The following is a 22,940-nucleotide window of genomic DNA, read 5'->3' on the forward strand; positions in this document are numbered from 1 at the left end:
ATGGTTGTAGTGCAATAATTTCAGCTGCTCTTATTCTCTGCAGATTATTTTCTCCTCTCTATTATTTGACTTTGTAGCCGGAGCCGGTACATCGTCGGATCAAAGTAAAATAGTTGGTCAAGTAGGTTACTATTCCCACCGCTGCAACTCCTGTGTCGCCAGGATCTACAGCTTGACCGCCAATAAAAACCCAACCAGTGAAGGTCAAGTTTGTCCCGTGGGAAAGTCAATCTGTCATTGGACCCGCAATGAAATTAATCAAGTTTGTAAAGTAGTGAAATAGTGTAGGTAGGTAAATATCCATGTTTTTTTTAAATATCAGATCTTCAGTTCATAAAACAATTGACACATTACCTATTGACCAATTAACCCATAATAACATATACGTCTGAATATAAAAGCTGGTAAAAAACTAAAATTGGGGTCGTAAAAAATATAAAAAGCAACTAAAAATCTACACTACTCATCTACGAACAAAAATCTACATAAAGAGGTGATGAATCACAGACACGATCGTTCGTTTTGTACAGATTTAATTCGACAGACTGAAAACTTATTACTGCATTTACATTCATTTATTGGCCGTTGCTATTATTAAATTCGGTAGAAATTTTGCACATTTGACATAAATATACGTAGAAAACTGCAAGTATGGATTTATATTTTGTCAACTGGTATGTTCTTACGTATATACAGAGCTTCAACATTCCGTTATTAAACCTGACCTTCGCCCCAATATAAAAAATAATTTAAGATTCCTAATAAAATCCGCACATCTACAGAATAATGTAAATAAATAAGTCCCATCTCTCGATCATAAGGTCTAACTGCTCCTAAGATATACATTGTCAATATTATAGAAATGGTGAACATTAGGGTACGAGCTATAAATTTGGCCATAAGTCTACAGTTGTGTTGGGTCGGTATAAGTAAATGCAGTGCCAATAGATATGACGCGGAGTTCCAACGCTATAGCTCGTCTTACAGGTTTAGGACATAAGCGGCGACTGTCGTGCAGTGTATCAATTCCTAATGACAAAGTATGGGTGCACCGACGAATAACTACTTGGTAAGAATAAATAAGTTCACATTAAATACATACGCAACCTATGCGTCGGATATTATACAAGACATTCAGTATTACACCAAGATCTTAGGGAACTACTATCTGACCAAATGAAAACTTTATATATATTTACTAAAGTATTTTATTTTTACACCTCGCGATGTCTTTACACATACTTTAGGTTTATTTTATTTATAAAATAAAAACCCGATTACAAGCTGCTAAGTATAAAACTTGACCAACAATAACGATTATGCAATTTCGAGGAAAAAAATGTACAGAGAGCTGTTGTCTAAACAGCCTAGTTAGTCTACAACTGCGATGTACGAATTTTGAATGCATAAAAAAATATCTCTCCTATAGGGCCTTACCTTACATTCTTACATAATTATCGTATATCAATTTGTCTTTGACAATTTGATGTTAACGACGAAGTCCACCGACATACAAGCAGAATGTTACCCTAGTGCCCTTGAAGCAACACTTGCCGTGCGACGCACGCGCCACTAACACGGATTCAGGCAAACATAAGCCACTCGATTATGTGTAACATTTTCATATGTTCAAATATTCAAATCAAGAGAGCAAGGAAAGGCCGTGTCTAGCCAAACGTTAGTCATACAAAAATCAACTATTTCATACAAAATGCATTTCAGTCTCCACTGAAGATTCGTTTCACAAGCGACAGTCCATCAGTCTTTAACGATTTAGCACAAGTTAGGTTAGCGGAACTTAGAAATTATTTGAACAGATGGCAAGTGTTACACACGAAGGGATATAACGCCTCGGGAGGCGGGAGCGCGGGACGCCCCAAAACAGGACTAATCAATCACACACCACATTCAAGAATTTCGTTTATTTCTATTTTTTTGTTTATTTTCTTGATTTTTTATATGTATTAATTAATTTAGCATTAAAATATGGTAATAACTCCAAGTTTGCGTTAATCTTTTCGCACGGGTATAAAACATTAAATTATCTTCCACGGGGAATTTTAATAACCGACGTCGATCAACGATCTATCGGCGAGTGAAGCGAAAAGACAAACGTAACAAAAAAATACAAACGTGAAGTTAGCGGGGCGCGGCGCGCGATTGTGCGGCGAGCGGCGCGAGCGAGACGGCATACGCGCGTCGGCGTGGGAGCGGGACAGCGCGCGCACGCCCGCGGCGCGGGAGCGAGACGGCATGCGCACGCGAGCAGCGCGAGAGCGAGACGGCATGCGCACACGCACAGCTAGGCTTTACCAATATTATTGTCTTGTCCAGAGTCATATCTACATCTTCCCGTTCCGTGTGCTCCTGTACACTGGCTATCTCTCTCGGTACACTATTACGCGTAAATAAATAAATGTGCGGCGCCGCTCGCGCACTATTTCATTGATACACATTTCATTTGTTTACATCCACACGCTCGATACAACGATGCCGGTCGGCCAACGTGTTCCAGTACTGAAAACGCGATCGGCTCGAATTATTATAATATCCGACGGCGTTTTCAGCACCTGGACTAGAGACTCCTCTATACATACAATAAACCGTCCCAAGTCTCTAGAATCGAATCCTTAATACAAAGGACCGCATTAGGGCTGCACGACGGCGGAGGTAACAGTAATATCATCACAATGGGCGAATAGTTGAGAGTATTCGCAAGCGCCGCGCCGTCCTCAATATTTTACGTTAAATTATACATAATATTATGTTTTACATTTATGTAAGAGTTGTTGATTGTAAAAAAATTATACGCTTGTTATATCCCTATAAATGCTGAGTTGGTTTATTTGTCGAGAGCTGTATTTGCTTTGACTGCAATAACACATTCCTCGCCGCAGGACTTCAGCACGGTGCACTGGAACAAAAAGAAAATTTTATTAAGTTCCTATTCCAATAAATATCTTCACAAAATTTGAGAAAACACAGCATTTAAAAGACATTGATTAAAATAACTAAATTATTTAGTGTTGTCTCTATGTCATGATATTATAACATCAAAAAATTTGTCAATAATCGATCTTTAGAAAAAAAATCCATTATTTCTACTAATTCTTAAATTTTTTGTACTGTGAAATAGACACATGTTCTCAAACCCAAATCATCCATACAGCTGATTATAACAACTAGCCCAGGTTACAGGTAGAGATTCAATCTTCGAGTGGATTTAGCACCAACACACTATTGAAATGTGTCAGAGACTCTATACTCGTATGTGTCCCATAAAATTGTAATTATTATGCTAACATAAAACTAGAGTAAATAACGGAATAGTAGTAACAGGGCAAAGAAGCGCGTGATTGAAGGCCGATGGTTTTATGTACTCGCAATGGTAAATAAAATAATATATTCTTAATTAGACCTGCGTAGGCAGGCCTCCCACTAGGTGGACCGACGATCTGGTGAAGGTCGCGGGAGGTGCCTGGACGCGAGCGGCGCAGGACCGGTCTTTGTGGAAATCCTTGGGGAGGCTTTTGTCCAGCAGTGGACGTCTTTCGGCTGAAACGAACGAACGATTCTTAATTAGACCTGCGTGGGCAGGCCTCCCACTGGGTGCACCGACGATCTGGTGAAGGTCGCGGGAGGTGCCTGGACGCGAGCGGCGCAGGACCGGTCTTTGTGGAAATCCTTGGGGAGGCCTTTATCCAGCAGTGGACGTCTTTCGGCTGAAAGTGTTGAAACGAACGAATCAAGAATCGCCTATTGCCTCAAAAGTAACTCATAGAAAATTGCCACGACATTAGGCGGCCAAATGTATAATGTAAGAGTACAGTCGACAACACATTAGTCATTATACATTTTCACGAACTTGCTCCTATTACCGCTACAAAAGTTTTTTAGTCTATTATCACGTACTTATACGCTCCTATTGATATTTCCTACTGCTAAGGTATGAAAGACATTTGTAATGTTTCAGTTTTTATTATTTATCTCGTTTACAAGATAGTCTGATTATTTAACTCCTTCCCGTAAATTGAATAAGTGCTGAAAATGTAAATATTTTACGTAATGCCGACGGAGTCAAGGCGACCAAGCAGTCTCTAATTAATAATTACCTGTGTAGGCGACTGGAGCGAATAAAATCGATATCCAACTTCGCTAAAGATAGACTGCTGATGTTTCTAGAATCTCAGACGGGTCCATTCAAGTGCAGTACCCTTCAGCAACACTCTGAGTAATATCGCATTTTTCTTTATTTTATTTTATGAAAGCATCGGGAGTTTATACGAGAGAATTTATTCTTGCGTAGTTCTCTCTTAAACGATATTGTGAATTATATTCAAACAGCCAGGAAACCGTATTTCGTATTATAATTTGACTTAGTTTTTCCTCTATATTGAATTTACAAGACCTAGTTATTGGATGTGGTATTGTTATTCAAATTATTGACGCAAAAACGATAGCATAACTTACACTGGAACTGAACGACATTGTTATATTGATTGAAATGCTTTTATACGACCTTAGTGTTGGAATAGGTAAATAATGTAGTTGAATAAGTTTATCACTTAGGGATTTGATAAATACTTCACAATGATATAAGTTCAATATGATAATATTGAGACTTATATACATTTCCATAAATCACATAATCCTTCCCAAATTGCGATGACTTACAAGCGCCTTTGGAGTACGAATCGGTTCATTTAACTGTTAATAATCTTGCGAGCAAAAAAGAAGCCCACACAAGATCTTATAATTGAAAATGTTTCAATATCATTTGAATAATCTATTTATAAGATCTCGCAAAAAGACTTGGAATATTTTTGTGAAAAGAATCAACTGGGCCAATTTCTTTATCAGTGAGCGTAATAAGAATTTTGCTACAAAAGATTTACCTTACTTCAATTACATCTATTTTTGGGATGTCTAGACGATATTTTGTGTTTCATCAAACACCTACCCTTTATGGGTGTGTTACAAGCGTGCCAAATGATATTAAAATACTCGAAACTTAAGCTATTTAAATATGCGTGCGTGCGCGCTAATACATATTCAAATGTGTCGTGTAATTTAACATGTGGTCGAAGAATTTATTTTGGCAATCTTTCAGGTTCTAAGCAAACAATTTGAAATCACCTACTTATTAAAGCATTAAATTACTAATTAAAGCAAAACTTTGTTTTGGAATTCATTCGGCTGTGTTTTTTTTTATTATGTACTTACCACAGTACGGACTACCTAAACACTGTGGTATCTTCTAGTTGTAATAAGATGCTATTCATTTATTATCAGGCCCTCTATCACTTATGGATCAGTTGTCTGGTGGCCCAGAACAAAACTATCCACAGTAAGATCAAAACTCCAAAGCCTGCAACGTCTAGCAAGCATAGCGGCCACTGGTTGCATGAGAACCACACCATCGGCATCACTTGAGTACCTTCTGAATCTTAGACCCTTAGATCTCATCATTCAGGAGGAAGCGCAAGCAGCCGCTCTAAGACTCAAAGGAAACGGCCTATGGAAGCAAAACAAGGAGACAGGACACTCTGCGATCCTGCAGAAAACCATAAAAGAAATACCTCTCACTGAGGCACCCACCGACAGGATACCCTGTGAACACATTTTCGACCGAAGATATAATATCCAACTTACAGCGGAGACGCGAGATTACTCTGGAATCAATGAAGTTAGGATATACACGGACGGCTCCAAAACTCAAACGGGTACAGGAGCTGGTGTCTTCTCGAATGATCTTAATATAAGAATATCAACAACATTAGATAAACACAATACAATTTTCCCAGCAGAATGCATTGGAATTACCAAAGCAGCACAGGCGGTAACAGCCAGAGACATCCGAGGTCTAAACATAAGAATTATCTCGGATAGTGCATCCGTACTGCAAGCGCTAAAAAGCAACACAATAACAACGGCCCTTATATTGGAATGCCATGAAGCGCTCCAAGACATTGCAGCTGTAAATGGAGTTACCCTGCAATGGATCAAAGGGCACAGTAACTCTTTAGGCAACGACGCAGCGGATGAACTGGCAAAAAGAGGTTCGGACATAACAGTATTTGGCCCGGAACCAATACTGCCGATACCACAAGCACAGATCAGGAACTGGCTGCGTTCCAAAACAGAAGAAAAACACCACACAGAATGGAAAAATAGCGAAGGATGCAGGCAAACAAAAGATGCGGTTCCGGACGTATCGATAAAGTTCTCCCGCAGCCTCATCAGACTAAACAGGGACAGCATCCGCAAGGTCTTAAGTGTCATAACCGGACACTGTATGCTAGGTCTGCTAAACAAGCACCTATACAATATAGGTGTCACAGACAGCCCACTATGCAGGGGGTGCATGGAGGCAGAGGAAACACCGCAGCATGTGCTCATGGAGTGCAGTAGCGTGGAAAAACAACGGGCTCAATTTCTTCGATCACCGTCGTCGCTACGGGAAGCCTGCAGCAGCCTGGACGGGCTGCTCGCCTTCTGGGGGGATCTGGGGTGGTTGGAGTAGGAAGATAAACCACAAATCGCGCACAATGGCCCTATCATGAGGCTAAGTGCGGTATTCGATTGCCCTGCAAAACTAACTACTAACTAACTAACTAAGATGCTATTTCTCAACGAAAATGTATACTGATGTGTGGTTGACTGTACAGGCAGAGCTTAGGGCTCATGCACACTACGTTTTTTGAGATGTCGTCGACGTGTTGTGTTTACGCGATGATATCGCAATCTATGAAGTGCATAAGTATGCAGCAAAACAATCGCAAATATCTAGCATGATAATAATATTTATGTCTTTCAAGTTAATCGCGGTCGTAAAGTGTCGACTATGGAGAAAAACGTAGTCTGCCTTTTAGAGCCAAAGCACACATGCTACTTTTAGCTTCGGCAATCGGCGATTAAGCAGCTTTTTAGAAGAATGCAGCGACTACACATTGCTCGCTTTTCGAAGCTCGACGCACCGAACGCGCGATTCCGATAACGTCTAAACGCATGAAGTCGCGATGTTGTTTTGTCGCGAATCCCGATCGCTGATGCTCTGGCCCTTGAGACAAACAAATGAAGAAGGAATTTATCAAGTTATAGTTCGTTTCATCCACGACGCCGCGTCCCACCAATTTTTGGTCGAGGTAAGCGCGGGGTGATCCGAGTAATCCGAGCATCATTATTGTATTGTGCGCACTATGCAGTATGCACTCATGGATAATTTAGCGTGTACCGATAACACTCAAACATTAGCGGAAGACTGGTGCGGCGCTCTCGTGGATGAAACGATCTATAAGCATTATCAACTCACCAACAACTCTTTGCCGCTGTCGAAGTCTGAGCGGAGTTGGGTGCCGAGGTCGCCGTCGGGGATCTTGAGGTCCTCGCGCAGGTCGCCGTTGTCAGCCATCAGGGTCAGGTAGCCGTCGTCGGATATGTCGGTCAACTGGTAGTCCTCGCGCTTCACGTGGGGCACGTCCATGTTGTGGGTGGATGGGCAGATATCTTCGTACCTGGGTTGAAAAAATGAAATGAAAATGAAATGCGTGTCACCGAAACGGTATCCAATCCGCATTATGTCGGGGTGTCGTAAGAGGCACTGCTGTGACGCAGCAATACTACTCCGGTTACAGTACAAGTAACAGTAATTATCAAGTTAAGTAATAGTAGGTTGGGGAGACAATTGTTATTATGATTTCCTTTTGCTCATGCATTTGACTGTGTTGGGCAAGGTAGAAGAGACCCACAGTCCGTCACTTAGCTGGGCTAGGATATGCGCTGCGATAAAATGTTATCGATAATTTTATTTAGGTGACAAATGTATGGGCTTATCGAGTAAAAATTATAAAATAGCGCGATAAAAAATTATCGCGACGCCTATCCTAGGCCTACAAGTAACCTTTATCACTATCACAAAGGAAAGCCAAATATCGGGAGAAAAGGGAGACATGCTATCTTTAAAAAAACTTTAATTAAAGACATGGTTGTGACAAAATTAAGTAGCAATTACTTAGTTAAAGATTATGTACACCATCCATTGTACTCCAGTTTTTAATTAAGTCAGTAAATTGACATTTGAACCTGTGATAACAATGATAATTAGGGTTCACTGAAATTACATTGTAACTTGTTAGGCCAGTGGTGCTTAAGTAATTATACAGCCTTGATGTTTTATTGATGAAAAAATGGTACTACATACATCAAAATATAGACAGATACAAAGAACTTGTTTCCCATATAAAATACATGGGAGGCAAATTGCCACTTGCCAAATGGTTCAGCCATGCAGTTTACTGTTTAAAAACTGAAGTAGTGAGTTTATTTCCAGAGACAGAAATTCGCAATTTAGTGCCAAAAAGGAAAGACTACAAGACTATTGCATTACATTTGACAGAAAGAAATTGAAGTCACGTGAAAGATAAATTGGAATACTCTTAATTTTACTTGTTATCAACCGACTTCAAAAAAAAGGAGGAGGTTCTCAATTCGACCCGTATGTTTTTTTTTTTTTTTTTTTTAACTTGTGCCCCTGGACGGTGATCCCATAGTACAGTTGTAAAATGAGACGCATAGTCGGGCCTGGTCTACAATGTTCGAGTACCCTCAGCACGAAAACAGTACAAAACTGCATTCGCGACTCTATGGGCTCGCAATACAAACTAAAATTGATTGTGATGGTTATTCAGTTTGAGATAGTACTTAAGAAAGTATGATTCACGTATTCACAAACATTACTATGAGGTCTCACGCGCGTGGACGCACAGGGTGACACACGAACCAATCACAGAGCTTTATTAAACGCCGTGCATTCGATTTGCTGCTTCACTTAAGCAAGCATCGTTTGTGAATACGGGCGTCAGTGTTTAAAATATGTACAAAATGCTTGTCTTTATCAGCTTAAGGTGTAATTGCTTCAAAGAAAATATAAGGCGTCAAATTCTATGAACATGAGTCATGCCTCAGTACACTCGATTACACTCTACATGTTCTGTTATTCATGAGCTTGTTTTACATTGTAATGATTCAAAGTGATAATTTTATCAATATTGTAAGATAAATTCGGAAAACCAAACTAATAAGAGATTATAATTTGGCAAGCATTGTCTTGACAGAATTTATTGGGTCAATATCAAAAACAACTTTTATGCTTTCTGGACAACATTGGTGTAGCAAAATTCTTGATGTTTTACATCTTGCAGTAATAGACTGTAGTCATGAATGTTAGTGAATATAGTACAATGTAGGTAATGACACTGTTCTGAAAACAATATCGCACATCCTTAAGCATTTTCCAAATATGGACAGTCAAGTACTTATAATTCCCCAAGTTTTATGGCGAGTTCGTTCATTAATTTCGAAATTGCTGGACAAAGGCCTCCCTCAAGGTTTTCCACAGTGAACGGTCCTGCGCTGCCCGCAGTTATGGTGGTAGTAGGTAGGTTTATGTTGAGTAAATCAATGTATCATACTTTCTTCTACTCAAACAGTGCACTAATAATAAAAATCTTAAAAAAAACATGCATCAACTCACTTCTTCCCGTTGAAAATGTCAATGCCCACCAAGTGGACCTTGGCGTGACCGTGTTTCCCGGTCTTACTGGTCGACATCTCCACGATTTTGCAGGGGCGCCCCTTCAGCATGACGAAACCGTTCTTGCGCAGAGCCGAGCACTGCATCGGGAACGTCGCAGACGCCCCGGAGTCTCCGGTCTCGAAGTGAGTGTCCTCGATGTCGCCCATTTTGATGTTAAGTCAACTACGGTCCGGAGTGATCTGCGATTGAAAACAATATTTGATCAAATCTATACTAAATACTAATATTATAAAGCTGAAGAGTTTGTTTGTTTACTTGAACGCGCTAATCTCCGGAACTACTGGCTCGAAAATTCTTTTTCAGTGTTAGATAGCCCATTTATCGAGGAAGGCTATAGGCTAACAACATCACGCTACGATCAATAGGAGCAGAGCAACAATGAAAAATGTTGCGAAAACGGGTTTTCACGCGTACGAAGTCGCGGGCACAGCTAGTATAATGATATGACGAGGTGGAGAGTGAGTGCCCGAGCAACTGCACGCAGGATTTAATTAATGCTGCTGACAACGTCACTCTTGTAGCGGAGTTCTGGGCTGACACTGTGTAGGTTTTTTGTCGACAGGATCAGAAGATGATATGAGTTATGACGTACTAAAATACAAAGATATCATCAAGTTGCAAATGAAAATAATTTCATCGCTGATAAACTTTAACCTGTGGAATCAAATCAGTAGCTAATGTGTGTAACTTTGTATGTGTGAGTGAATATGCTTGACACACTGCCATAGATATGGTTGCCAGGTGTCCAGAGTTCTCTAACTTTTTAAGAAATTGCCGACCACAACAGCATTTTCAAGATCTGGTAACTAGGCTAGGCTATTCCATTTCAAGATAACCCTAATCAAGACGATACTTAGCTATGAAAAACACCAAAATCCCTGATTGTAACAAACCTCTGTAATAAAAACACTAAAAAAACTAATTCCACTAACCTAATATTCAAAACTTAAGATCAAACTCCTTGACATTCAAACCATTGAAAAGAATAATGACATCTCTAACCAAAGAAACCTTGGCCATAACAGTAACTGAGGCTAAGTCATGATTCACACTTAAGTGAGAAAAAAAATTGGCAATCAGGCTGTTGACCCCAGGTCAATGAACCCCAAAAGTAGGCTTATGAAAGTGATTCTTAATAAAATTGCTAGAAGTAGCGAATTGCTGAAACACAAGTTTATGGATTGCTTAGTTCGTAAAAATTTAAACATTTGTTTAGTCTATTGAATATTAAATGAGATCAGTACAAATACCACACTCATAAGATACAATCACACATAAATATTTATTCAAGCAGTAATCGTGCACAATTAAGATTGTTACTAAAGTTGTACCCCTGGACGGTGATCCCATAGTACAGTTGTAAAATGAGACGCATAGTCGGGCCTGGTCTACAATGTTCGAGTACCCTCAGCACGAAGACAGTACAAAACCGTATTCGCGACTCTATGGGCTCGAGAACTAATATAATAGGCAGTTAGCTTCTGTCAGCATCTGAACCAATCTTGTTACAAAGTGAAAACTAAAAAAAAAATTATTTGTCAAAAGCATACAAGACATCAAGTTTCAAATCCTAGCACATCTCTTCAGTTCTGTAGCAAAATAGATCCTGAAGTTTATGGGTGACGACATAGCAAACTTCAGATTTACTTTTGCATTTACATATTAATATAATTCTATAGGAAGTGTTTTTAAACTAAGTTATGAAGACTGAAATGCAAAAAATATAACTATTAAATAAAAATAGTTCTTGACACACTGCTAAGGCCTGGAAGTAGATACTTTGCTCACTATAAAAATGACAATAAAATAACACATACCAACAATACAAAAACACAAGGATACTAAATGTTCACTTTGAAGATGTATTTGGCATTCATTGTGAAAATAATGTAGGAGAGCATAAACATGAAAATATTATGCTGTAAAAAGAATACATAATTTGGATGAAAGAAGTAATTAATTACTGAAGAAAAAGAACAGTATAGCTCAGTGAAGTCAGCTTGACATCAATAATTCATGTGATAATGAATGGTATCATCAAGTATTGTGATAGTAGAAATCTATCATTCACAAAGTGCTTGGGTCAGCCAAATTGACATACTGAACATATGTTATAGATTTAGCACGATATTCAATTGAATCATTGCACGGTAATTGAGGCCTTGTCACTCCCACAGTGATAAGGTAATAAAGAAATCGAGTGAAAACACCACGTGTCCGTGTGCCAAATAATTCGGCATGACAATAAAATCGTGTTACACTTTATATCGAAAAGAGAACAGCCACAAAAGTACCAAAAAGTAATAAAATACCTGATGTACGTACGACACCACTTACGTGCAGACAGGAACGGGAGTAATGATTAGTAGTTGCTGTACATGCTATATATTTCAGGGATTGCACTGCCAATATTGCCATAACTAACCCCACCTATCGACAGGACAGCACATACATCCTCTTTTGTATCGCTTTGCTAAATAAGAATAGATGAAACTATCATTAATGTAGAAATTACTTGTAATAATCAAGAAACACGTATGATATCAAGCCAGAGACCGACGTGGTGGTGACCTCTCTCTGTGGTACACGAACATGTGGCTACAGAGGGACATCTTGTCCGTGTCTTCAGATTACGAAAATAATAAACCACAAACCAATTTACGTAGCTACACTCCCGGTAAAACCACTCCAAAATTGCAAATAATTTACACAAACTTGATCCTCAGTCAGAATCGGAAGAGATAACGAAAGAAAAATAGCAATTTGACAAACGTGCCGGTGCCGCGGAACTATTTCATTTCCAATATTTATTACACATAATCCACATGGCCGTGCAGCAGTATTTTCACAAAAACTTATTCACCATATAAAATACTTACGAAAACGATATTCACAACAATTTTTAATAGAATCACGATAAAACTAAGATATTTATCGACACTCACATGTGACCGACGGGTTCTTCAACCGAAAGGTCAATTTGCGCCTGCGTAGCACCTATAACACTCACTTCCTGTAGCGGGGTTCGCAAAATGGTTGAAATGCCGCCGATTGTTGGCGGTAAATACAAAAAAATTCCTTATAGTCTAAAATCAAAGCTTTTTCTTTCCTAAGCACTAATCAAAAAATACAAATATTTTTTAAATGCATTTTTTTTGTCATCAAACTTTAAATAACTAAATTACAATATAAAAGTACTAAAATTATTCCGAAGTCTTGAACTGCTTTACCGACATATAGCAATTTTGGCAACAAAACCGCTAGATGGCTCTGTAGTTCAGACGCTCCCACAGACAAAAAAACAACGCGAAAAATTATTGAATCATGGTCGGCCTTCTTGTTGTCGATAATTTAATTTCGTTCAGAAATTTAAAAATAATACTCTAATATTAAATGTGTTAGGATTTTTGTATTTACTGCGAAAAATACTTTAATTACTAAGACAAAAAAATCCTGTACAAAAGAATATTATTATGTTTGATAAAGTTTGGATATTTTTTACAGTTGCCGCTAGATGGCGTTAGAGGTAAAAAAGTTGTAAAATATTAAATAGTATTTCTTGCATTCAATCATATAGAAAAGTAATACATAGGAACATTCAATCTTCATTGCGCAAGTAAGTACCTATATGAATGGATATTTTGTAAATATATTGAATTATCTCGTAATTGATACACGGTTTATAAAGAAGCATTTTCTTAATACTATTGTCTGGAGTCAACTTTTTGAAAAGTATACAATGCTACTTACCTACCTACAGCTACAGTAGTACTATAAAATTAAAATCCTTTTCTCGGGCAACTTTGATTTTTATGATTTTTTTCCCGCGGCTTTTACCCGCGTGGAATTTTCTCTGTCGAAAAAAAACTTTAACGCGCGTGTTTTTGTTGAAAAACCCGGAATAAAACTATATTATGTCCTTTCCGGGGACTCAAACTAAGTATCTCTGTTACATAAAAATCGGTTCTGTGGTCTAGAAATGCCCTTTTAATTCGGCTGAGTTGGTGCACCTTGTGTTCCACAGAAACAAAAATGACTCTATTTTTCTAGCCAGATAAATCATCCTAGGCTTGAATCAAACTGACTGTTGCTCCAGATGAGCGAAATTTTCACTGGACTCGCAACGAAATTACATAAAGAAAATAGGATGAGTTTGAACGACGGATCAATTTCACTCCTGAGCAACCTCAGGCTGACCTTAGTTTTTACAACCATTACTTAGTTTTTAGTTACTTAAGTATTTTATTTCCTTATTTTTATGTTTTGATTGTTTATTTTGATTATTTCTAGGGAATACACCTCTGATACCAGCGCTCCCAGTTTTCATCAGCTTGGAAAAATCAGTTCGTTCGTTTAAGCCAAATGAATGTTTGTTTAAGACAAAGGTCTCCCCCATGGTTTTCCATAATGAATGGTCCTGCGCACCCGCATCCAGGTTCTTCCAGCGACCTTTACCAGATCGACGGTCCACCTAGTATTTATGAGGCCTATCCACGCTACGTCTTCCAGCCAACGGTGGACGCCAACTTCGGTCGAGAACTTTTCTGCCCCAACTGGAAAAAAAGTTTTATCTATACCTACCTACTATAATAAATCTGTAAAGAGGTCAATTCTGTACATGAAATATATTTTCAAAATAACTATGGGGGTGATTAGTGATCGATACTGATGCCAAAAATGCAAAAGTAAAATTTTTGTCTGTCTGTCTGTCTGTATGTTCCTTAAGAAATAAAAACTACTCGACGGATTTTAACGAAACTTGGTACAATTATTCTTCATACTCCTGGGCATGTTATAGTATTACTTAGGAATTCCCACGGGTACGGGAATTAGCGGGAAAATCCTTTTTTAGAAGCTTGAAATTCGGCATGCAGGTACCTTAGTAAACTTAAAGCTTAGTTACAACAGGATATTGAAAAATTCCCACGGGAACAAGAGTCAGCGGGAAAAACATTTGTATGAAAAAATCTAAAACGGGATCCAGGCGTACGAAGTCGCGGGCGGCCGCTAGTGTATAATAAAAGCCTATTAGTGTATCACATACCTACAAGAAGTAGGAGTGCTTTTCACGTCCAAGTCGCAAAAATACTACTAGTAGATTGATACTAGATCTACATTAATTTCATCACCGACATTATGTCAGCGAAGCAGTTTTAAAATATAATATTTTCAAATTGCTAAAGTGATTAGGTCACATGGTAAAAAAGCGGTTAAAAAGCTTTATTTGAAGTATTTGGCAAAGTGATAAATTATTCAAGCACTGAATAAAACAAAGGGATAGATGTACTAGTTCTTTAGTAGTTTTAGTGTCGTAAGTATTAGACTTCCCGCCTAGGTAAGTACGGGCTTTTCTATCGGCCGATAGTAAGTAAGTACTAACCAAATTATAGGTCGATAAAAGTCTGTAGGCTGCGGGGAGGACTCTATCTGATATCAATTTAAAATAATCTGAAGAAAATATCAACCGATTGCCAGCTTTCATATCTTCCAGCAATCACCAGCTAATTAATGCAACAAAGAGAAAAACAATAAAATATCAAAGTTATCAGAGCAAATCCATTCCCGTCCGTAATGACCCATGGTGAAGACGACCCAACAATGCCGACCGCAAGGGGTTAAGAGCTTTCTTCAATAAATCACTCGCCCGAGGGGTCCAAAGCACCCAAAGCATTAGAGGGTTGATTTTTTTCCTACAAAAGACAGAATACAATTACCGGACCATTGATGTAGTTATTATAGAGCTATTATTGGTTTTGCCAGTCACTGCCTTTGACTGCCTCAGTGTTGGTTATGGTAATATGGGATTCGCTTTGTGATGAGAATTTTCTCAAATGTATCCAGTAAACAAAATATGTATGTACTTTTATTAAGTACTAGCTTTCCGCCCGCGGCTTCGCCCGCGTGGAATTTTGTCTGTCACAGAAAAACTTTATCGCGCGCGTCCCTGTTTCAAAAACCGGGATAAAAACTATCCTATGTTCTTTCCCGGGACTCAAACTATCTCTATGCCAAATTTCATCAAAATCGGTTGCGAGGTTTAAGCGGGAAAGCGTAACAGACAGACAGACAGACAGACAGACAGACAGAGTTACTTTCGCATTTATAATATTATATAGTTGGGATAAATACCTACAATTATTATTAATAGTTGTTTAGTAAGTTTATTAAAGGCGTTATTGCTTAACTTTTGTTTAAAATAAATCTAAATATTAATTATATAAAAGGAGAAACTGACTGACTGACTGACAGATCAACGCACAGCCTAAACGGCTAAACGTAGGCACTTGAAATTTGGAAGGGACGTAGCTTAGGTACCGTAGAGGTGCACTAAGAAAGGAATTCCCGAAATTCCCACGGGAACGGGAATTAGCGGGAAAAACGGGATTCACGCGTACGAAGTCGCGGGCGGCCGCTAGTCATATACAAAATGAAAGTGATCAGTGTAAGATAACCTAGGAAATTAACCTAACGGAGTTCTAGGTAAAATAACCAATGCTTATGACTGTGGGTTTTCGACATTTGTAATTAGCGGCGAAATTTTTAATTTTTAGTGACAGTACAATAAATAAATGAATTCGGTAGGTTAGTCTATTAAAGTTAGGTAGAGAAAACAAAAAAACATCTAAGCTTTACATTAGGTATACCTACATAATATATGTAGTACAGTATTATCTGTGGTAGTACCTATCTAGGCATTTGGTTTCTTTTGTGTTTTAATTTTCAAACAAAATGTAGAGTTCTGAGAATATTCATTAACACTTATGTGCATCGATCTCCTTATTGTCTTTAATAAAAATGTAGTAGTTAATTGATTATTATTCAGCAATTGCTCTACTATTTCTGGAAAATATTACTTTTAGGTAGTATAATATTAAATAATGTATGTTTCTTTTAAACAGGTTTTTTTCTGGTGAATGTTGGTGTTCTAAGCTTAAAGTTTTTACCGTACCTGTAAAATGAGACACATAATATGGTGCCAGTTGAATAAAAACAAAGCAAGTCAATACAAATTAAACATTCTCAATGATAACTTCATTCATTGAACATATTATTAGTTATCTGTTGCTTTAATAAATAACCAGAGCTAGTAATGTCAAGTTAAACAAATTCCCGAATCATTCGTCCACTTCCATCCACCAAAATCAAAGTTGCAAATGCAATATGTCAGAAAAATATTGTGCTCGAATACATAACTCATAAATATTTATCGGCCGACTCTATCCATATCGCATCACGCGTCAATAAAGTACTTACAGTGTCACAAACACTGTATCAAATAGTTTTCGATGGCAGACAGGACGCGAGCGCATTGAATATGTATGCGGGCAATAAAAGTCAAGTATCGCAATAAAACGTCGCAAAATAAATTCAGCGAGTAAATGAAAGCGCGGACAATGGAGCGGGTCTTTCCACGGCCCATTACCCGCCCTCGACGATTACGCCGAAACGGCAATTCAAATGAAATCATTTACCATATTATTTTCATTTGCAAACGCCTTCCCCGAGCCCCGCGCCCGCAAACTCCATTTCGCCGCCTAAACTCGTACGGCTCAGCCAATTTTTTAAATGTACCCGCTCAAAATAAATTATGTAGCGAGGGAAGACGGCTCGCGGACAAACAAGAAGTAAAACGGATGAGCGCTAGTCGGCGAGCGGGCGTTAGAGCGGGATGCAGGAGTCGCTCCTCCTCCTGCCGCCCCGCGCCGCCGTTCCACTTCAAGACGGCCCCGAGAGCTAAGCCCCCGTTTTATTGTCACTTACACCTCCCCAAGATTTGTTTACCTCTAATATTGTATCGCCGGCAATCTTTGCCGCACTTCCCTTAAGAACCAAAATCATTTTCCCCGACCGCTCGCCTATCGTGGCGGCGCAGTATACAAGACCAGTAAATTTTGAATCAGCGCTATGATTAAAGAATCAGACGCTGAAACGATTGCTTATAAAGTATTAAGATGCTTATTTTGGATTGTCCGAGAATATTTGATAATGTCTTCTTATTGTTGCGTTACAGAATTAATAAGAGCTTTCAGGATACAATCCGTATATATTAGCTTTTGCAGAATTAATAAGAGCTTTCAGGATACAATCCGTATATATTAAGTAGGTGCTTCAGACATCGATCCCAATTTCCGTTGATTGATATTCATTTCGTTATTTCGCTGATGATAACCGAGTTATCATGTAACGAATATCGTAGCAAATTAGTGAATTAGATCTTAAACGGATTATAGGAAAACAACCAGAACTCTACATTCTCGAAATGTTCTCACATCTTTTGATTTTCAGCGTGAAAAGTTCGAAGTGGATAAATTTAATATTAATATGAAACAAGTTCAAAATAAGTTTGAAAACTCTACTTCTGATAATTTTGCAGCGGCTGTGAAAATTCAAAACTGTTTACAAAAGCGTTTGATTCAAATTTTCAGATCCTTAAATTGATCTTCAGTACAATAAAGTATTTGAAAGCAACTAAAGTAAATGTTGGTTTCATAATTTTGTTTTCCTAGCCATACTTACAAGAGTAACATCCGTTCACAAACATTACTATAAGGTCTCACAGTGCGCGTGGACGCACAGGGTGACATATGAACCAATCACAGAGCTCTATTCAACGCTGTGCATTCGATTTGCCGCTTCACTTATGCAAGCATCGTTTGTGAATACGGAAGTTACAGTACAAACCAGTGGTGATACTAGAGAAACCAGCTTACCTAGCGTTGATCCATTCTGTGTGGCCCCGAGGTAGAGCGAGTAGAATGGTAGAAGCAGGATTTACTGAAAACACTTTTTAATAGTTAACAGACTAGTGATAAAAAAGTTACGGTTGATTTCTGAACTGAGATTTTAAAAAAGCTTGAAAATACCTTCGTTCGTTCGTTTCAGCCAAATGACGTCCACTGCTGGACAAAGGCCTCCCCCAAGGTTTTCCACAATGAACGGTCCTGCGCTGCCCGCATCCAGGCTCTTCCCGCGACCTTTACCAGATCGTCGGTCCACCTAGTAGGAGGCCTGCCCACGCTACGTCTTCCAGCCCGTGGTCGCCACTCGAGAACTTTCCTGCCCCAACGGCCATCGTCTCTACGAGCTATGTGCCCCGCCCACTGCCACTTGATTTTAGCAATTCTGAAAATACCTTACTTACTTATTACTTATATAAACTTTTGTACTTCTGAAATTAGAGGTATTAATGTAAAGTTTTGAACTCGACTTTAAAGTCCTGCGTTCGGTTTTCATTCGTGAAAAGAAGTACGAAAAATATTTTCAAGCTACATTAAATAAAATCCTCACACGTTTAGGTATGAAATTTATAATGAAAACTTAATACCTAGAGACATAAGAGTCAAGATTTCATGCGCGTCAGAAGAACCAGAAGTGGAGTCAGTTTTTCAATTTCATTTTGTGTAGTACTGCTACATCTGTTTTGTTCTTTAGCAAATACTTACTACTAAATATATTTTTTACTAAAAATCATATTTCGTTTGAGCATGACTCATCACTCGCGGTTTTGAAGCTTACAAGTTTTTCATAAAGGTACAACTGAAATATTTCTACTGTCTAGTTAAGTTCAACTCGACTTACCAGTGGTAGGGGCATCGGTAACTGAGCACGGAGGAGTTAGCAAAGGGTCACGCCGCCATTAGCTGTAGGTTTGCTTCTCTAACGCGATCACGATGATTAGATAGCCCAAACTGTTCCCGTAATTTGGGACGAAAGAGTTCTAAACTTAGTGTTATTTCAATAAAACTTGCTCGGGTTTGTAGGGTAGTTGAGATAGTGAACGGCTTAGAGAAGTTTTTGAAGTGTTCTTATGAACCTATGTAACTTTAATCCACTGTATTGCATCAATAAAATATTGATGGCGAAGGTAGGCATTGCCTAATTATTGTAACTGTACGACTCTAGTTTCAACTCGGATACATCTATCTATACTCACTCAATCCCTTAATTAATAAAAGTTACACCGTAGTTAAACTTTGGCTTAAATTGTCATATAGTATGGATTAATCCAGAGTTCATCCTAGGTGTAACTTTTTATTAATAAGGGGGAATAAGTTACAAAAAAACAAATGAAAATTTCAGTAGTAGGCCTGAAAATGACATCCTGAAAAGAAAAAAGATGGAAATAAATCTGAAATTCCGGAATAGTTATTTGTAAAAACTAATAGTTACCGAATATCAGACAAAGTGAAAGGCGGCTAATTGATTTGGAGGCTGTACCTTATTTGATATTTCAGTTTTTGTAAAGCCATTTGAAAAGCTTGAATATTTTTTAACAGATTAAGAAACTTAGGAAATATTTAATATCGAAATATTTTTAAATACCTACATAGTTAGTTTTCTTAGATTTTCCTCAAGAAAATGTAGAGCTCAAAAGATCTCTTTATCATTTACAAATACCTACATAACCTGTCTGTTAGGAGGCAATTATAAAAATTAGAAGAACTCAACCCATGGAGGTAAATCCAAAAAAGTTTGTTTGTACCTTGTTACCTTTTAAAAAGTTACCCAAAGTTCATTTCCAGTTCATCAAAGAGCGGGATGAAATTTGATTTGTATGATCGCGTCACGCGCGGTAATCCGGCCGGCCGGTCACTTAATCCGGCTCGTTATAAAGCAATCTTTTTCGCTGGCATGCCGTTAAAAGTATTTTCAAACGTATAAATAATTTACGAAACGAGGACATAAAGTTTGCGCGACCCCCGCATGCAAATCGAGTTGGAGAAAAGAAGTGTCCGTGGCGCAGCACCGTCTCTTTCTGGTCGTAGTTTTTTGGCGGCGAGGGAGCGAGAGGGATGGTGGTGTGAGGCCGAGTGTCGGAGCAGGAGTGAGAGAGAAGGAGTCGGTAGTAGCGTTCGGCTAACTGAATCAGTGCCCGCGCTGCTATTAAATCAGGGCGCGGGAGGGAGGCGCGCGTGCTAAAATGCTCTTTACGGGTGGGGTTTTGTTTGGCGAGGGCGGTTTCTGGCGATTACTCGCAGTCGAGTGAGCGGCGCGCGCGCGGTCGGTCGCGCGAGAGTGACATGACAGTGGCGGCTCGGTGACCGCGCTTTATCGCACGTGGATTTCGGCGGGAAAACTTCCCGCCGCAACTTAACAAAATATTTTCGGACGCTAATAAGGTAATGATTTTTTTAAATAGTGATGTTCGGTTTTCAGAAAGTTTGGAGACGCCTGAAAACTTTTTGAAAAGTGTTTTTAGTTTTTTTCGTGAAAGCGGGTGGTTAAAAGCAGCAAAAATAATTGCGCTGTTAAAATTCATAGACGGCGGAAAAATAAATCGCTAATCCAGCTATGATTTGCATTTTAATATTTGTCTGAAAAAGCTCACGAACAAAGAAAATTAAAAGTCAGCGAAATTAAATTAATTGATGTCAATTTTTAAGACTGTAGATAGTTGCAAGTTTATGTGTTGCAGTTTTCAGGAATTAGTGTCACTGAACATAGAAAGACTCTCATAGTTTTGTGAAATAAACAAACTACTCTATTTTTTCCAAACTATTTCTTATTATTTTAAGAAGTGTATAAATAAATATATTTAAAAAACTTGCTTGCACAAAAATTTATCCTTGTCTATCTCTGTGAATATTTATTTTTTCTAAGTTTTGCTTACTGCCACTTGCCGTAGTTGAAGCTGTGACGCAATCTAAGCTATCAAAAGTGCTGTCCGCATTTTCCTAAAAAGTTTCGTACATACTTAAATTATTGTTAAATTATTTAAAATAAGAAGAAATAAGAAATTTCAAAATAAATAAAAAACGAGTTGCCGATGCATTTAACATTATTTTTCTAAACCTACCCCCGACTTAAGCTGCGTTTTATTCGAAAGAATATAATTCACTGGAATACAAGATCTACTATTAAGTGCTACGCATTCTGCTCAAAAGGCTGATAAAGTTGACTGAGTTTCCTTCTTTTGCCACTTTATTTCATATTTGGGACTCTATTCTTTTTAAATCCCGTAATTAAAACGCCTATACGATTACTAATTTGAATTTTATAATAACACATTCTGACCATTCCAAAACCTACTCTTAAACAACTTATTTTTGCATCAACAATTGATCAAGCACCCATCACATGATACTAAATAGTGTTGCCAATTGCTTATATGAAACGTCAGTCGGTGCACAACGTTTAATACAATAAAGGCCAATAAGGCCACACAGACAATCGGCTCAATTATTGACAAATAAGAGTATTGATATGCAATCGCAGCGGCGCCTCGCTCAATTGTTCTGGCGCTCCGATATAATATGCCACTTAGTAGAGTCAATCAGTGTGGAACTGATAGATTTTATTAACATTGATTTATGTTAACTCGGAACACAACCTTTGAAATGACTATCGAGTACAACACTAGCATTTTGAAATTCGAACAAAATGGCAGAAAAGAAGTGAGATCAACGTTCCAATTTCAAAAATTTCGATTCCTAAATTGAAATTCAAAATTATGTCGTTTATTTTTATAAAAAGAACGGATCACATCATAATAATACTGGCAGTTTAAAGAAAAGAAAACATTGGTTCGTAGCAAATTAATAAAATGAAGCGATTCCTGAAACTGAGTTTGTAAGCATCTGCTACGAGTTGCTACGAACGGCTACGAAACTGCTACAGCCTTGCTACCACTTAGCCGTCGAAACTCGAAGACCGGTTTAAATTAAATGATCAAACTTAGGAACTGATCGGTATTTAATAAATGTGTTTTAGTTTACACTAGTGATAGAACAAAATAATGATCTTAGAAAAAACATTTGAGATTGTTGTCAATAAGTTGTTATTTCCAGAAATTTGAATTTGAATGTAATTTAATAATTATTTTTTTAAAGTTGAAAGCGTTCAAACATCAAATCGGAAAATATTGTAATAATATCAATCATTTAGTTAGGTATTCACAAACAAACTAAGCAAACGAATGATGGCTGCATATTCGCACTGCTCAATTTAATTTACCACTTATTATGAACATTAGAAACTTCAAAACAACGATGCTAAAAATAATATTGTGGAAACCTATAACTAACTATACCTACGCGCTTTGTTATAAAAAATATAAAGTCATTGACGGTCTCTATTCCCGAAAAATCTGTTTGTACCGCTTGGTTCCTCATTAAAATTATTGGCTTAAATTTTACTTTTTACAACTGACTTTAATCAATTTAACAGTGGCCCAATTGATCTACTACCGTTAATTAGCAAGTATCTACGAGTATAACAAGTGAAATAATTGTAATTAGTTTGTAATTAATCCTAATTTACTAAAAAAAAGTGCTATTAAGTCTAGCTATGCTTATTATGACTTTAAAACGTCGTATCATATTACAAAGTTGAATTAATACACCCG

At 38.0% G+C, this 22,940-nt stretch overlaps 2 protein-coding genes across 4 annotated transcripts in view; one reads left to right on the top strand and one right to left on the bottom strand.

Moving 5' to 3' along the window:
* Positions 1-516: 516 nt before the first annotated feature.
* LOC135078752 (eukaryotic translation initiation factor 5A) lies at positions 517-12,650 on the bottom strand. 3 transcript variants are annotated; one of them, XM_063973308.1, is made up of 4 exons: positions 12,541-12,650; positions 9,533-9,774; positions 7,313-7,514; positions 517-2,914 (listed from the first exon to the last, which is right to left on the bottom strand). In XM_063973308.1, exons 2-4 carry the CDS (start codon positions 9,739-9,741, stop codon positions 2,843-2,845), a joined length of 483 nt encoding a protein of 160 aa, XP_063829378.1. In that variant the 5' UTR covers positions 9,742-9,774; positions 12,541-12,650; the 3' UTR covers positions 517-2,842. The 3 variants fall into 3 exon arrangements, with proteins under 3 accessions (XP_063829378.1, XP_063829379.1, XP_063829381.1); XM_063973309.1 differs by having other exon boundaries at positions 12,475-12,584; XM_063973311.1 differs by lacking the exon at positions 12,541-12,650 and adding an exon at positions 12,250-12,323.
* An 8,020-nt stretch (positions 12,651-20,670) lies between these two features.
* The window catches only part of LOC135078603 (paired mesoderm homeobox protein 2B-like), a gene marked incomplete at its 5' end in the record, with an annotated part of 42,247 nt that continues 39,977 nt past the window's right edge, over positions 20,671-22,940 (top strand). The window contains one exon of the mRNA XM_063973132.1: positions 20,671-20,715. Within this exon, the coding sequence (XP_063829202.1) occupies positions 20,671-20,715 (45 nt within the window). The remainder of the gene's footprint in view (positions 20,716-22,940) is intronic.

The sequence above is a fragment of the Ostrinia nubilalis genome, chromosome 15 (assembly GCF_963855985.1).
Source record: "Ostrinia nubilalis chromosome 15, ilOstNubi1.1, whole genome shotgun sequence".
Classification (NCBI taxonomy): domain Eukaryota; kingdom Metazoa; phylum Arthropoda; class Insecta; order Lepidoptera; family Crambidae; genus Ostrinia; species Ostrinia nubilalis.

Bases quoted from the DNA above. Each gene is read 5' to 3' on its own strand.
- LOC135078752 (XM_063973308.1), bottom strand. From the start codon at position 9,741: ATGGGCGACATCGAGGACACTCACTTCGAGACCGGAGACTCCGGGGCG. The intron at 7,515-9,532 runs GTGAGTTGATGC...TTTTCAACCCAG, and splicing joins GACATTTTCAACGGGAAGAA to GTACGAAGATATCTGCCCAT. The intron at 2,915-7,312 runs GTGAGTTGATAA...TTTTTGTTCCAG, and splicing joins ACAGCGGCAAAGAGTTGTTG to TGCACCGTGCTGAAGTCCTG.